This window comes from Gekko japonicus, unplaced genomic scaffold (assembly GCF_001447785.1).
Source record: "Gekko japonicus isolate JY-2015 unplaced genomic scaffold, Gekko_japonicus_V1.1 scaffold834, whole genome shotgun sequence".
Taxonomy (NCBI): Eukaryota; Metazoa; Chordata; class Lepidosauria; order Squamata; family Gekkonidae; genus Gekko; species Gekko japonicus.
The window spans coordinates 510,610-526,821 of NW_015165855.1; the positions used below are offsets into that span (position 1 = coordinate 510,610).

The 16,212-nt window shown below is 43.0% G+C and overlaps 1 protein-coding gene and 1 pseudogene across 1 annotated transcript; both read right to left on the minus strand.

Moving 5' to 3' along the window:
- Positions 1-4,522: 4,522 nt before the first annotated feature.
- Positions 4,523-6,958, minus strand: LOC107110357 (annotated as a pseudogene).
- A 6,643-nt stretch (positions 6,959-13,601) lies between these two features.
- Positions 13,602-15,998, minus strand: LOC107110358 (protocadherin gamma-A12-like). Its single transcript, XM_015411137.1, has one exon. The coding sequence runs from the start codon at positions 15,996-15,998 to the stop codon at positions 13,602-13,604; it is 2,397 nt and encodes a 798-aa protein (XP_015266623.1).
- Positions 15,999-16,212: the final 214 nt, after the last annotated feature.

A 16,212-nucleotide genomic window follows, 5' to 3' on the forward strand; every position in this document is an offset into this window, starting at 1 on the left:
CTTCTGTTTGTAGATGTACATTTATGAGGACGCTGACTCAATTTTCATCCTGTCCCGTCATCTCAGGAAAGTTCTCCAGTTCCTGGTTTAGTTGCATCAGCATACCCCCATCCGTGATTGGCTTAGACAGTTTTTTAAAAAATCTCATCCTGGCCATTTCCCCTCCCCTTTTTGTTACTGGAGCCTTTTCCTTTCCTTTTCAAAAAATGAGAAAAATGGCGGTTTTGTGAGAATGGACCCATCATTTGTGCCCTGCACAGGTATTTTGCTAATTCCTTTCCTTTGGAGATGAATATTTCAAACTTTGCCCAACTGACCAGCTACTTAATTGCCCTACAGATCTGGCCATCCCATCCAACACTTTGCATGCAGAATAAATGTTATTAGCATAAATAAGGCTGCAGGAGTGCATCACTTAAACTGGAGGAATTCAGTGTATGTCTTCGAAAGGTGTATAAGCTCAAACCCAGTACCTGAGTGGAACGAGACTACCAATATAAGAAAAATGTGAAGAAGAAAGGGCAGATTGAATTAAAATGCAGAAAGTGCAATAAGGAGGCTGGTACTGATGTTCTGCTGTTCTGTTACCAAAACCTTGTACTTTCCCCCAGTCTCTGTGCTGGCTCACTTTCTTCATTTCTCACATGACGCTAAGGAAAGAGCACACAGCAGATGACTGCAACTTCCGTGAATATGTTCCTTCTCCATGCTTTGTACATCATGGAGTTTGGGGGACTTGGCTGATAGTTATGGTTAGCTACAAATAAGGAATCTGCAAGAAGCTTTTCTTGATGTAGGAAGACCCACAAAAATGAAATCTAGCGGCTCAAGATTTAGAAAGATCTCTAAATGACACATTGGAGACGTTTCACTGGACTATAACTGTTGCCATACTGCTATCCCAGTAAATGGGGGGAAAATAAATTTAAAAGTCTAATGTTGTACACCTTACTGTGCATTCCTACTACCAACTATCCGTGCTAGTTTTTTTTCATTATGGACTGCTGTTAAGAAATACATTAAGAAAGACTGTACTTTTCATCTTGAGCTGCTGGTTTCAATGGTGACTCCACCTTCATTTAATCACAACAAAAACTGCAGCCATAAACTGAACATAGTGACTTTATGACTACTGATAGTGTTGTATAAATAATTCAAGTATGGAGTACCAGAGATACTATCACTGGTCCTTCCACCCATCGTACCGTATGTTGAGCATTTCATGCATTCACAGTATTCCACATACATCAGGTGCTTTCAAATGTTCAATGAGTGTAGTATGAGGGGAGCAGGGATAATAGCACCAAGGTCCTCCAGTAAGCTACAGGGATTCATTGGTGCAGAGAGAGAGAGAGAGAGAGAGAGACAGACAGACAGACAGAGAGACAGAGAGACAGAGAGACAGAGAGACTATAAACGCCAGCATTGTTATATGCACACTTTTATCCAGTTATATCAAGAGCCAGTTTGGTGTAGTAGTTAAGTGCGTGGACTCTATCTGGGAGAACCGGGTTTGATTCCCCACTCCTCCACTTGCACCTGGCTGGATGGCCTTGGGCAAGCCGTAGTTCTGATAAGAGCTGTTCTTGAAAAAGAGCAGTTTCTGTCAAGAGCTCTCTGAGCCCCGCCTACCTCACAGGGTGTCTGTTGTGGGGAGGGGAAGGGAAAGGAGTTTGTAAGCCGCTCTGAGACACCTTTGGGTAGTGAAGGGCGGGGTATAAATCCAATCTCTTCTTCTTCTTCTATCCATGTGACCCTTTTCAGGGTTCCCAATTGCATGGAGAAATCCCTATGTGCAAACACTTGATCATTCGAGCCACAATGAACATCTGAAAAGGGTATTTGTCTCAGTAGTTTCTACAAATTATAATGTCCCTGCCAGCATTCCATAATATTTTCACTAGTCAAAGACATTTCTAAATGCTAGAATCCTAGACCCCATAAAATCAATCAAGATTAAAAAAACCAATCTTGTTCATGCAGGAGTGAATAAGCCCTTGCTGAACAGCACAACCCAGAAGAAATAAACCACAGGTCTGCTCTATGTATATATTTGGAGAAAGAGGGTGGAGATGGGACACGATCTCCTTCATTAAAATCAGAGAGAAAAACGAGAGTCAAAGTAGAGGAGCTTTGTGGTCAACACTCAAGTAATTGTCCTCAGCGTATCCAGCGCAATCCAATTAGATGTTCACGGAGCTTCCCTAATGGGTTAGAGTGTGAGAGTAGGGCCTGGGAGGCTGCAAAATTCAGTGGGTGGCCTTGGCCAAGTTGTTCCCTGTCAGCTGAGGGAGAACCATGCTCTCCATTCTGAGCTCTTTGGAGGAAGGGCAGGATAAAAAAAAATGCATTAGCTAAATAAACATTACAGGTAACAGAGAAGTTGGGGAACTGTGCCTATATTCAGTCATGTAGTACCTGTGATGGAACAGCATTTCCATTTGCAGAAGAGGGAATGGTAGTTTCTGCTGATTATTCCATTCCAGCTGATTATTCCATTCCAGCAGATTATTCCATTATTCCCCAATTCTGTTCCTAAGGAACTTTTTTTTTCTATTTTTGCACTTGTGTATGTGTGTGCATGAGTGCCTGGGCCTGGAAGTCATGGTGACGTCTGGCAATTCCTACTGGGGCATGGAGGACATTCAGAGAAGTGGCTTGATAGCCTGCCCCCGCCTCCCGCCTCTGGTATTTCCCTTCCAAGTTACTTGCCAGGGTTGGCCCTGCTTAGCTTCTGAGATCTGATGAGATCGGGCTTGCCTGGGCTATCCATGTCAGGGCCTAAGGAACACATTTTTGAGTGGCTTGGTGGGCTGCAGTGGGGTGTGTGTGTGTTAGGATATTCCTGCTCCATGAAGTCAGATACACACCATGACCTCTCATTCCTCTATAAAATTATTTTCAAGGGCATATTGCCTATGATTGTCTATTATCCAAGTTGAAATAATTTGTGATGAAGCTGTGGCTCAGATGCAGAGTTATTTCCTTCGCCTGTAGAAGATGCTTTAGCGGGCACCTTTGGCTAAAGAACCGCAGGTAGTGGATGCTGGGAAATATCCTTCCTGGCCTGAAACCCCTGAAGTGCCAACCCCAGTCAGAGCAAATAATGTTGAGCCAGATCAATCAACATCGGGAGAGGTCATGGATCGGTGGTAGAACATCTGCCTTGCACACAAAAGGTCCTGGGTTCAGTCAAGGACAACTCCAGCTAAAAGGATGAGGTAGTAGGGGATGTGGAAGACCTCTACATGAGACCCTGGAGAGCCACTGACAATACTGACCTGCATACACCAATTGTCTGACTCAATATAAGGCAGTCTCCTGTGTGAAGTATTTAAGTGGAGTTGGATGATTATTTGTCAGGGATGTTTGAGGCCATCCTGCATGGTGCAGGGGGTTGGACCGGATGGTCTTTAGGCCCCTTCCAACTTTTTGAGCCTATGATTTTACGTGTTCAACATGATTTAGGGAAGATTCATACATTCCTATATCCTGAATATCCTAGATATAAGTAACATAGTCCACGTTGATATACAAAAGACCCTGAATCTACACCAGTTTATATCCATGCAAGTTGAGATTACATGAGCCTAAATCTAGGTACTGGCAGCTCATTGAAGTGGAAAGACACCATCGTATACCACGCATTGTAATCATTTTGTGAATGTTATATTTGGTCTTTCTTGCATCAAATTACACCAAAATACCATTAGAGCAGTGATAGCAAACCTTTTAGAGACTGAGTGCCCAAACTGCAACCCAAAACCCACTTATTTATCGCAAAGTGCCCACACGGCAATTTAACCTGAATACTGAGGTTTTACTTTAGAAAAAATAACTCATACATTAACTTAAGATGATCCAAACAAAGTAAGGAAAGCAATCCCAAATGCTTTCATTGACTTAAAATTATTTGGCAGAGAATTCGACACTTTAATGATGGTCTGGGCCTGGCTGGGGCGATGGCACGCATGCCCACAGAGAGGGCTCTGAGTGCCACCTCTGGCACTCGTGCCATAGGTTCGCCACCACTGCATTAGAGCATCACAACATACTGTTGAGATCGTTAACTGAGTTGATTTATACCTAGCAAGAACAAAAGAGTAACTGGCAAAATCCTCCCCAAAATATGGTTTTTCAACCCTAGCACTGGTTATACTTTCTCCCATATGGAAAGCTGTGTATCACCTTGACTGATGTACTAAATAACCTTTGAACCAAAATATTGTGAGATGAACCAAAAGACAAATTTCTGACTCGCCTAATTATGTTTAATGCCCAGATGATCTAAGTGCCATTTCTCCAAATCCTACTGAGAAATGGGAGAGTCCAAATGATTACACGAGACATCCTTGTACCAAGTGGCTTGGAAGTGCCAGGTCTAAGCTATTTTTAAATGAAACAGAAAGACTACAGTCATGAATATGACTGGTCTTTACATACATCTATGTGGACAGCAAAATACTGAATACAACAGCCGTCAGTTGCTCTAGGATTCTGAAGTGTGCAATGAAAATAATCATTAAAGAACTCTTACCCTTTCTGCATCTTCTGCCTCTGAATGTAAAGTAGTTCCTTCGTTGCCTGTGAAAGGCACACCAGATTTGTCACCACAAAGAATGTTATCTGCAATCTGAATATTGGGAGTCAGGAAAGTGACCTCATTCTTCCTGGATTCTGAGGACAGGCACAGCTGGTAGGAATAAGGCAAAGTCCCATCTTCAAAGTTTGGTGGGAAGATGGCTCCAGCCTTTGAATGGGGAACAGGAGCAAAGCACTGCAGGAATTTGGGATTCCCTGATCGCCGAAGCTTCATCAGAATGGCCAGGATCACTGTCAAGAGGAACAAGAATGACATCAAAGCCAAGGCCAGCACCAGGTAAAACTGCAGGTCAGACTGATAGTCAGGACTGCTGGATTGGCTTTTCATTTCTGGAAGGGCCTCCTGAAAGTTCTCAGCAAACACCAGGTTCAGTATCACGGTGGCTGAGAGAGACGGCTGGCCATTATCCTTCACCAAGACGACCAGTTTCTGTTTTGCAGCATCTTTCTCCAGAAAGGCCCTTGCTGTCCTGATCTCACCAGTGTGAGAACCAACAGTGAAGAATCCTGGTTCAGTGGCTTGAATGACATGATAGGAAAGCCAGGCGTTGTGTCCAGAATCAGCATCCACGGCCACCACCTTTGTGACCAGATATCCTGCCTCAGCAGAACGAGGTACCATCTCAAACAAGGCTGAGCCCTTGGCTTCTTGTGAAGGGGACAGGATCCGTGGGCTGTTGTCATTCCGATCCATGATGAACACCCTCACTGTGACATTGCTGCTGAGAGAGGGAGAACCACCATCTTGGGCCTTCACTTGCAACTGGAACTCTCTGAACTGTTCATAGTCAAAGGACCTCTGGGCATAGAGAGCTCCAGTCTCAGAGTTAATGGAGATGTATGAAGAGATGGGGAGCTCCTTGATGTTGCTGTGAAGGATGGAATATGAGATTCGTGAATTTTTGTCCACATCTGGGTCCAAGGCTTTGACAGTGAAGATGGAAACTCCTGAAGGATTGTTTTCTGGCACATAAATACTGTAGGATGGCTTCTCAAAAGTAGGGAAATTGTCATTGATATCAGAAATACGTAGTGAGATGATTTTGTGTGTTGACAAAGGAGGATTCCCTTTGTCAGTGGCTGTGATTGTAATATTATATTCAGAATGTTTTTCTCGATCTAAGGGGCTGTCAGTTTGGAGCTTGTAGTAATTATTAGAAGATGCCAGAATCTTGAATGGCAAATCATTTTGTAAATTGCAAATAACCTTTCCATTATCACCACTGTCTTTGTCATTTACATTGATCAGAGCAATCAAGGTTCCTGGTAATGAATCCTCAGGAACTGGGCTGAATAAGGAAACAAGGGTCACCTCTGGGGGGTTGTCATTCTCATCAACAACCCTTATTTCAATGTTGCAATGTGTCACTAATCCTCCTCCATCTTTTGCTGCTACTGTCATGGTATATTCTTTGGTTTCCTCAAAGTCCAAGGTACCCTGTAGAATGATTGTGCCTTTGATTGTATCCAAGCTGAATAACTTGTAACTATTTGCTGGTATATTGCTAAAATGATATTTGATCTCGGCATAAGAACCCTCATCATTATCAGAAGCTACAACTTGGAGTACAAGAGACCCAACTGGCAAATTCTCCCGCAAGCTAACCTTGTAGACCTCTTGTGTGAAGATAGGTGGGTTGTCATTGGCATCAGTGACATTAACCCATATCTGGGCAGTCCCAGTTCTCTTAGGTTCACCCCCATCTAGGGCTGTCAGTATGAACTGGAGGGTCTGTTCCTTTTCACGATCTAGTGGTTTACTTAGGACCAGTTCTGCATATTTATTCCCATCTTCTCTTTCTCTGACTTCCAAAATGAAGTACTTATTGGGGCTGAGTTGGTAATTCTGGAGAGAATTCATCCCAATGTCAGGATCTTCAGCTTTTCCAATGAGAAATCTGGTGCCTGGCAATGTTACTTCACTTGTCTCCAACTGGATTTTGCTGTTAAGAAACTGTGGTGCATTATCGTTAATGTCCTGAATTGTTACAGTTATATGGAAAATATTCAGTGGGTTTTCAACCACTGCCTCAAAATTCACAAGGCAAATGGATGTTGTGTCACAAATTGCCTCCCTGTCTATTCTGTCATTTACATAGAGGTTTCCATTCCCTGCATTGATACTGAAATAGTGCATTTTAGTCACAGAGACAGCATGCAGATTGCGTCCTGCTAGTTCTTTAGCATTCAGTCCCAAATCCTTAGCGAGATTCCCCACAATAGAACCCTTTGGCATCTCTTCAGGTATGGAATACTGAATCTGCTCTGAGGCAGCCCAGCAGTACATCGACAATAAAGAGAGAAGCAGTACTTGCCTTCCAAGTGCCGGGACATACTCTCTTTGCTTTCTCTCCATCCGAGTCCTTGATGAGTTAGCTGTCGTCTTTTGTTGTCAGCTTTTAGGAAGATCAGATTAAATTCTCCACAGGAAGGAGGAAACCTGTAAGAATAATTAACTGCTTTTTAAAAAATTGGTTTTGGATAACATCACAGTGGCTGCGTCTTTGTGCTCTGCTCTTCACCCAATCTGTACGGCACTGATAAAACAATCGCGCTCCAGCAAACATCACTGGATCGCCATCCTCTGTCTATATAGCTACCATGTTGGTCAACAGTGACACACTGAGGCTTAGAGAGCGAACTGCATGGGATTCTTTTCACCCCATTTAGAATGGAAAGGCAATTTAGAAGTGATCCTCCTCTGATGAGCCAGGGGGAAAAAAAACACTTTGAAAGATCATGTTCCAATCTGAGTGAAATACCTAGGAAGGTTTTCCTTCATTCTTTGGAATTATTTAATTACTTTTAGTTTTTTTAATCCCGAGGTAAGTAATTTTCAGAGTAACCACACTGGAACTGCTGAGTTCAGTTTAAAGAGAGCTGGTAGCCTGCCCTCCTGAAGTTGTGATCCCAAGACTGTCATCTCATTATCTAGTTCAAGTTTCTCTGGATGGGTCAGAGGAGAATTTGTGTTAATATTTGTGATTTCCACTGGGTCCACAGAAAGGTTCAATATTTTCTCATTCATAAACTTTACATCCATCAGATGCTGCCCACTCAGAGTATCCATGATTTATGCCAAATGTAGCAATCTTCCATCTCCTTCTCTTCGGATCTTCCATAACTTCTTATGCAAAACTATCATTTTCCAAGCTGCCCCGCCCAGAAGAGGCAGCCTATAGAGTGGGGAGAGGAAAATTGCAATGTGAGAATGTCACAGTCTGTATTGCTTTTCACTGGTCAGTACTAGTGAGAGAACTGAGGGCAAAAAACTGCTGGCTACCCAGTTCAGAGTTGAGGGCCCAAGCAACACCCATTTGATGGCAGCTTAATGTGGTACCGTATGAGCATGTGGTTGGTTGGTTGCGTATACCATGTGGCTGCTGCTGTGTGGCAATCCGAGGGGCAGCAGGTGTTGCTTGACGTCAATGGGGCAGAGTGTGGCTGTTCTGCACCATGCAGATGTTAACCATTCTGCAGTCACTTCATTGGCTACCCATCAGCTACTGAGCTCAATTCAACATACTGGCTATCACAAACAAAGTCCATCAAGGCCCTGGACCCTCATATCTGCAAGACCACTTCTCTTTTTTGGGGGTATTTTTTGTATTTCTCATAAGTGCATGTGTGTGCGCACGTGTGTGAGTGTGTGTGCACCTGAAAGTCATGGTGACTTCTGATAACTGACTGTGTGCACCTCTGGTGACTGACCCCTACTGGGGGCCTGGAGGATATTCAGAGAAGTGGCTGAATAAAGCCTGCCCCCACTTCCCGTCTCTGGTATTCCAAGGAGGTCCCCCTATCTGAGTACTTGCCAGAGTCAACCCTGCTTAGCTTTCAAGATCTGATGAGACTGGGCTTGCCTGGGCTATCCAGGTCAGGGCTATGTCCTACTAGGACAACTCCACGCATCTGAGCAGGGCATTCTGCAGGTGCCACCTTGCAATTGGGCGAGATCAACAACTGCCTGTAAATGCACGTTGTGGAATGGCCTACCTGAGGAGGTCCGGAAGGCTCCCACACTTCAGGCATTTCCCAAACTATGTAAAACATAATTTTTATGAAGGAAAATAAAGGGGAAAAAATTATAAAGGAAATAGGACTACATAGTAACAGGCAGGTCCAGAAAAGGCATGGGGGTTTACTTATTTAATACCATGTTTTGTACTGTTTAACATGTCATATTTAATACTTATGCTTTGTTGAGACAACAGTTTTGTTGCAATTTTCTGAAATTCTAGTCTTCATTGCTTATTTACACGTATAATCCTACGTTGCATTGACTTACATTGTGTAACCGCCTCAAGTCTCAGCGAGAAAGGTGGAGTATAAACAGACAGACAAACAAACATTATGTGGGTTTTGGATAGCAGGAGGAACTGACCTGGAATGATGGCATTACCAGCGTGTAGATGGGTATTCATGAGCCCTGCACCTGAACTACAAAGTCCTACTTGTCCCTTACTTCTGCCGCCGCCAAAACAATACCTGCTAGAAGCTGGTTCCCATCTCCCCTATGATTGCTTCTCAGAACCTGGGGCCCGATGCACGCAAAATATGAGTTCTGCTACTGAGTTCATCCCTTAAACTTCATATAAGAGATGCATGACCTCACAGTCTTATCCATATCATATCATTTTTGTCAGATATTTATCCTATCCTTCCTCTAAGGAATGCAAGGCAGGGGCTATATTATTTTATCCTCAAAACAACCCCGTCACTTATACTAGGCCAAGAGATGCCCAGTGACTTTTGTTGCTATGTGTGGATTTGAATGCAGATTTCCTTGGCCCAACATTAAATCACCATGTTAAAGAAAATACGTCATATAAGCCTTTTTATATTTGACATGTATGTGTCAGCAACTTGCATGGGGACTGGCACATAGTATATGCCTATGTTGATCTGTATAAGTAGGGGATGGGACCTTCCTACAATCCTGCTTCCTATGTGCGTTCTCTCTACACACCTTCCATAGCCAATTCCTCTACCTAATATAACTATAAAATATACAAACCGCAGTGAAGTGAGAATGTAGCTAGAATATGACAGAACTCCTGCTCCACGCATGTATAACCATTACGTAATGCATGAAGATCTGAATGTGTGAATGGGCAATCACAGATATAATGCTGTAGAGAGAACTTTCACCGCAAATGAAACATAAATTCTTCCCAGTCGAGTGAGTTCACACATTCAGCTGCCAAGTCATCAAAGGTTGGTTACCACAGGGCTTTTTTTTTAAAAGAGGCGTGGGAACTCTCAAGAGGGAAATGAAGTTTTCAGTCTGTATACTGAAAGTTCATGAACTTTTAAACATTTTAAAAAGAATTTTGTCAAAGAGGTTCTGGAACTCCAGAGCTCTGTTCTGATGTGTTCCTCCAGAAGAAAGCCCTTACCACAGTACTAAAGAGATGTGTATGTGTGAACATGCCCCTATAGATTCTACATCCACAGTGTGAAAGTATATACTTCCCTGTATTTACAGAAGCTTACATGACTGTTGATATATAGCTGATCAATGTCATTTGTCCTAGGAGAAGGAAGTTATGATGGACTGCACAGAAAGGCAGGCTTTTTAAAATGGTGCTTGTGTTAGAGAGGCAGGGAGTTCATGAGTTAATCTTCCCTGGAGAGAAGAGATTATATGATTGGCTGCTCTACTCACTCACTGATTGGTCAACATCAGCTGAGAGAGGAAATAAAATAGCTGATCTGGAGGTAAAAAATAAGTCTTTTGACTTTTGGGGTTTGTCTGAAAACTAATCTCTGGATCAATAGCCAGAGGTTTGGCTCCTAAGAGAAGAGACATTTTTTTTTTTTAAGAGAAGAGACATTTGGGAGTCAGTGTTTTCTGATAGACAATAGTCAGAAAAGTACTTCTACAGAGAGAAGAGACACCCCATTGTCTTAAATATATTAAAACTGCTCTGAGGGAGAATTTAGATTCTCAGTAAGGAAAGCTACAAGACAGCCTTATACAGACAAAGGATACTGGAGAAGGGTTTGGCAGAAGGTCTGGGTAGTTACAGTGAACTCTCATACAAGCCAAATAGTAAAAGGAGTTATTGCTTCTTAGGGACTAGGAGAATAACTTCCTGCCACTGAAAGGGGTTGGGAAGAGAACCCTGGTCTGTGATAAAGGGGAGAAACTTAGACACCTCAGGAGTTAGTGAAAAGCTGTAATATCTAAAGGAAAACCTAGAACTCTGAAGGGAGAAACCTAGAAACATTAATAAGAACTGTGTTAGTGCTGAAATATAAAGTACCTCTCAAAGAAAGAACTAGAAAACCTTGAAACAAAACTACAAATATATGTTTGTGAATGTTCTAAGAATTCAGCTCTGTATATATTAGAAAGTTTTTACCTCAGCAATCTCAAAACCTTGACTACCCCTATTATACCTATGTTCCCTGCTTGTTTAATAAAATGTTTGTTCTATTTTTGAAAGTTAATTTGCCTCGAGGGCCATTTCACACCTGTCTTTCCCTCAATTTCCTGTATTGGGTCTAAAGCCTAAACCAATATCTAAACAAAGTTTCAAGTTTATATTAACAGAAAAGATATACACGCTACTGTAGGGCAACTCAGTCACTGAGGGGAACTGAAGTTTTTTGGGGGGAAATCTGCCAGACAGTTGGGGAGATACAAGAGCCTGTCATAGAAGTTCTTTTGATTCATTGTGTTAAAGGTTCATACTTATCTTGCCTTGAAAGAGCCAGTTTGGTGTAGTGGTTAAGTGCGTGGACTCTAATCTGGGAGAACCGGGCCAGTTTGGTGTAGGGGTTAAGTGCACGGACTCTAATCTGGGAGAACTGGGTTTGATTCCCCACTCCTCCACTTGCACCTGCTGGATGACCTTGGGCAAGCCATAGTTCTGGCACAGCTGTTCTTGAAAAAGAGCAGTTTCTGTCAGAGCTCTCTCAGCCCCACCTACCTCACAGGGTGTCTGTTGTGGGGAGGGGAAGGGGAAGGAGTTTGTAAGCTGCTCTGAGACTCCTTTGGGTAGTGAAGGGCGAGGTATAAATCCAATTTCTTCTTCTTCTCTTCTACTTCCTCCGCTATATTACTCCTAAATCAAGATGTGACTAGATTTCAAATTCCTTCTGTTGTAACTCAAAAATCCCCACTTTGATTTGGTTTTCCACTTGTGTGACTTGCTCTGTTTCCTGTTTCCTCATATTGAAAATTTCCCATTAAATAAAATGCAATTTTAACATTATGCTGGTGCTATTTTTAGTGTATAAATGACATACAGTATATAAATTGGCCTATAATTGGAGTACACATACACAGAATAAAATGACATAAAAGAAACAAGCAAAATCAGAAACACCATCAAAGAATATGAGCAACATGGAATGGCTCACAAAGATAACATCTGAAAAAAGAAATAAAAAGGGCGCATTTGAACATCACATATTTGTACTCCTGAAATGCTTCATGGTTTATAAAACATTAGGTTGTCTCACTATCCCCCCAATAAATGTATTTTCACTACTTCTGTACATAACTAACTGATCATGAAAACGCCAGCAATAAAGTCTCATTCCCCTTTAAATTAATGATATTTCGGCTCGTCCGACCACACTAAACAACAATGGAAGGTTTTCCCTGGCCATGCTTGCAATTATATTCCATCATTTCACTCCCTTCCAGAAACTGATTTTTTTTTACATCAAGTGTTTATCATAATGTCAACACTAACCTTTCATAAATTTTATGGTTTCATGCAATCTAAGAAATATCTAAAGAAATGCTGGGACTAGTTTGCCTGCCTCCATTGCTCCATTGAGCTGCGGTGGTTCAAGTGGTTAAGATGCTGAACTGCAGGCTGTGGAAGGTTGGTAGTTCAGCAGTTCAAGACCCGGGTGCTGTATGATGGAGCAAGCTGCCGTCTCTAGTTCCAGCTCCTGCCAACCTAGGAGTTCGAAATCAAGAAATTGCAAGTAGATAAATAGGTACCACTTCAGTGGGAAGGTAACAGCGTTCCGTGCGCCTTGGCGTTTAGTCATGCCGGCCACATGACCGACGGAAATGTCTTCGGACAGCGCTGGCTCTTCGGCTTTGAAACGGAGATGAGCACTGCAACCCTAGAGTCGGATTCAACTGGCTTTTGAGCAAGGGAACCTTTACCTTTATTGCTCTACCAGCACTGCTATGTGCTCTGTAGAAGGGCCCCAGTACTTGTAAGTTTTCTTTTAAAAGTCAAAGAGCAGCTGTGTGTGTGATCTGCATAATTTTAAATATCCTCTTCCACAGCCTCTGGCCTGGTCTGCACCATCCCCCCCTCCAAAGTTTTTTAATAAACTACAGACGATCCCAGTCATGGGATCTCCCAGGTTATACCTAGGTTGGCAAAAGAACAATGTTTACAGAAGGCAAGAAAGAAACTATTAATGTATATATCAGCAAACTATTAGGCATAAATCATAATATTTCACTTCTTGCCAAAGAAAAATAGGTAAACCATTGCCCAAGCTCTTTCTTTCTTTGTTCTCTTTAGCAACGACTTTTCAAGCCATAGAAAGAGAGTGCATGGTAGAAAAAAAGACTTGGAGTTCCACTTCCGCAAGATCTTATGCAACACTTAGCGCGTTCCTTCCTAAATATTATAGCACCCAGAAACTAGCCGCACAAAGTTTTGCATAAGTGGAAATGGAAATAGGGATATAATCAGTTTGACTTAAAGGAAGCAGCTACAGCCCTCTCCTCTTGCACTTCTGTTCACGGAAGAACTCTAGTTCTTGACTGGATTCAACTTATTGGGTGCTAAATGTATGGCAAGGAAATCCAAGGACATTAAAAACTCTGCAGGAGATGAATTACCTTCCATTTCCACTCTCAAAAACATTATTTCAAAACAAATATATAGATTATATGAATAGCAATGCGGAAGTTATTTCAAAACCCCAGCTTTGACATGGATAGCTCACCTGCATTGTGGCAGAGTCACTATTACTGCTGGCTATATCTTCAGCCGTAAGGAAGGGATCCTTCATCTCACAAGGCTGTTGACTGGGCAGAATATTTGAGGAGTTACACAAGGCTGTTGACTGGGCAGAGTATTTGAGGAGTTACCCTTTGGAAAGCCAAAATTTCTCTTCCGAGAGTCCGTGGTGAGAGAGAAGTCATGACAGTAGGAGTGAAGAAAAGCTTGGACTCCATCAATCCCCATAAACTGTGAAACTGGAACTCCAGTAAAAGTCACACTACCAGAATCACATAACTGAGAATTCCTCCATCTGTGAAGTCTGAGTGCCAGCAACACAAGGAGGAAGGTGAAAAACAAGCAGGAGACAAAAGCCACAGCAACCACCAGGTAGAAGGTGAGGTCCGACTGGGGGTCTGCAGGAGCTGAGATGCTGCTAATATCAGAGAGGCTTTCAGGGATGCTGTCGGCCAGCACCACAGTGACCGTGACTGAGGCAGAAAGAGGGGGTTGCCCATTGTCCTTCACTAAAACCACCAGGCTTTGCCTGAGAGCATCCTTGTCCAGAAAGAAGCGGGCTGTCCTGATCTCTCCAGTGTGGAGTCCTATGGAGAACAGCCCTGGCTCTGTGGCCTTGAGTAGCTGATAGGAGAGCCAGGCATTCTGGCCAGAGTCTGCATCCACTGCCACCACCTTTGTGACTAGATATCCAGGCTCTGAGGAGTGAGGGGCCAACTCTACTCCAGTGGAGCCATCGGTGGGGACAGAAGGGTATAAGATTTGGGGGGCATTGTCATTCTGATCCAAGATGAAGAGAGTCACTGAGACTTTGGTGCTGAGTGAAGGGGATCCTCCATCTTGGGCCTTGACCAGGAAGCCAATCTGCTGGAACTCTTCATAATCAAAGGAACGCAGGGCATAAATAACACCAGTCTCAGAGTTAACTGAAAGGCATGAGGAGAGCTGGGAGTCCTTGACACCTTCTTCAACAATGGAGTATGTTATTCTGGAGTTCTCCCCCCAATCTGGATCATCTGCCTTCAGGGAAAATATGGAGGCCCCTCTTGGATTATTCTCCATTATATAAGAAGTATAAACAGTTTCTGGGAAGAAGGGAGGGTTGTCGTTGGTATCTAAGATCCTGAGGGGAATGGTAATAGATGCAGAAAGTGGAGGCGTGCCATGGTCCATCGCTGTGACCGTGATGTTATAGATGGCTACCTGTTCCCTATCCAGGGTTTTGGAGGTAACCAAACTATAGTACTTATCATAAGATTTTGTCAGTAGGAAGGGGAGGTTGTCTGGAACAGAGCAAGTGACTTCTGCATTCTCTGCTGAATCTTTGTCTTGAACCTTTAAAAGAGCTACTGAAGTCCCTGCTGGAGAATCTTCAGGGACAGAGTTGATGACAGACGTTATTGCTAGTTCTGGTGCATTATCATTTACATCAGTAATAATTATCATGAGGGTTGCGCTGTCCAACAGTCCTCCGCCATCTTGGACTTGGACCTCCATTTCATGAAATGGAGTCTCTTCAAAGTCCACATTCCCAACAAGAGTTATTTCACCTGAGTTTGAATCTAAATGGAATATTTGGGAAGCTATTGATGAGATTTTTCGTAATGAATATTTTATTTCTTTGTTCGTTCCTTGATCCCTGTCACTAGCTGTTAATGCAACCACCATGGTACTGACAGGAGTATCTTCCTTAATATTCACTTTATAGACACGCTGGCTAAAAATAGGTGCATTGTCATTAGCATCCAGAACTACCACATGAATCTTTGCAGTGCCACTTCTGACAGGATCTCCCCCATCATGTGCCATGAGAACAAGGTTGTGATCGGCTTGATCCTCTCGGTCCAAAGGCCTCTCTAGCACTAGTTCTGTATAGTGTCTGCCTTCTACAGCTCTTTGCACACTGAGAGAAAAATAAGAATTGCTACTGAGTTTGTAGCCCTGTAGGGAATTGTTCCCAAAATCAGGATCTTGAGCTTCGTAGAGGGGAAATCGGGACCCCAGTGCTGTGTTCTCACTAATATTAATAATTAGTGTTTCTAACTGGAAAGTGGGGGCATGGTCATTAATATCCATGATTTCCACTTCAACTCCATAGACTTTCATGGAATCCCCAACAATAACCTCAGCATTCAAGATGCATGTCTCCTGCCAACCACAGATCTCTTCCCTGTCTATTCTCTTTGTGGTGTACAAATAGCCATTCTTATAATTCAAAGCAAAATACTCACTCCTTCCTTGGGACACAAGGTGGATCCCACGGTCTGAAAGGTCTTTTGCATCCAGTCCCAGATCCTTTGCAATGTTCCCCACCAAAGAGCCTTTCTCGGTTTCCTCAGGAATGGAGTAATGAATCTGTCTGGAAATGGCTCTGCAGATGGAAGCAAATAGCATGCAAAATACAGCTCCTCTTTTGCAATCCTTCAGGCATTTTGCTATTGGCATTCTTGGCTGTAGGAGAAGTCCCTCTGGCATTTTGTATTTCAGGGATGACTGAATCTGCCCAGAAAGTGCAAATATCCTCTTGCAACTGAGATTTGGTCTTCTGTTTCAGATTCTCTGTGCAGCGATGTTCTGCCTGGGTCTGATCTCTCTGCTTTTTCAGCTCTGAAGCAGCTGATCTGGGATTGTTCAGCCTTGGTTGGTCAACAGCGACACT

Excerpts from the sequence above, each read along its gene's own strand:
- LOC107110358 (XM_015411137.1), bottom strand. The coding sequence starts at position 15,998 with ATGCCAATAGCAAAATGCCTGAAGGATTGCAAAAGAGGAGCTGTATTT.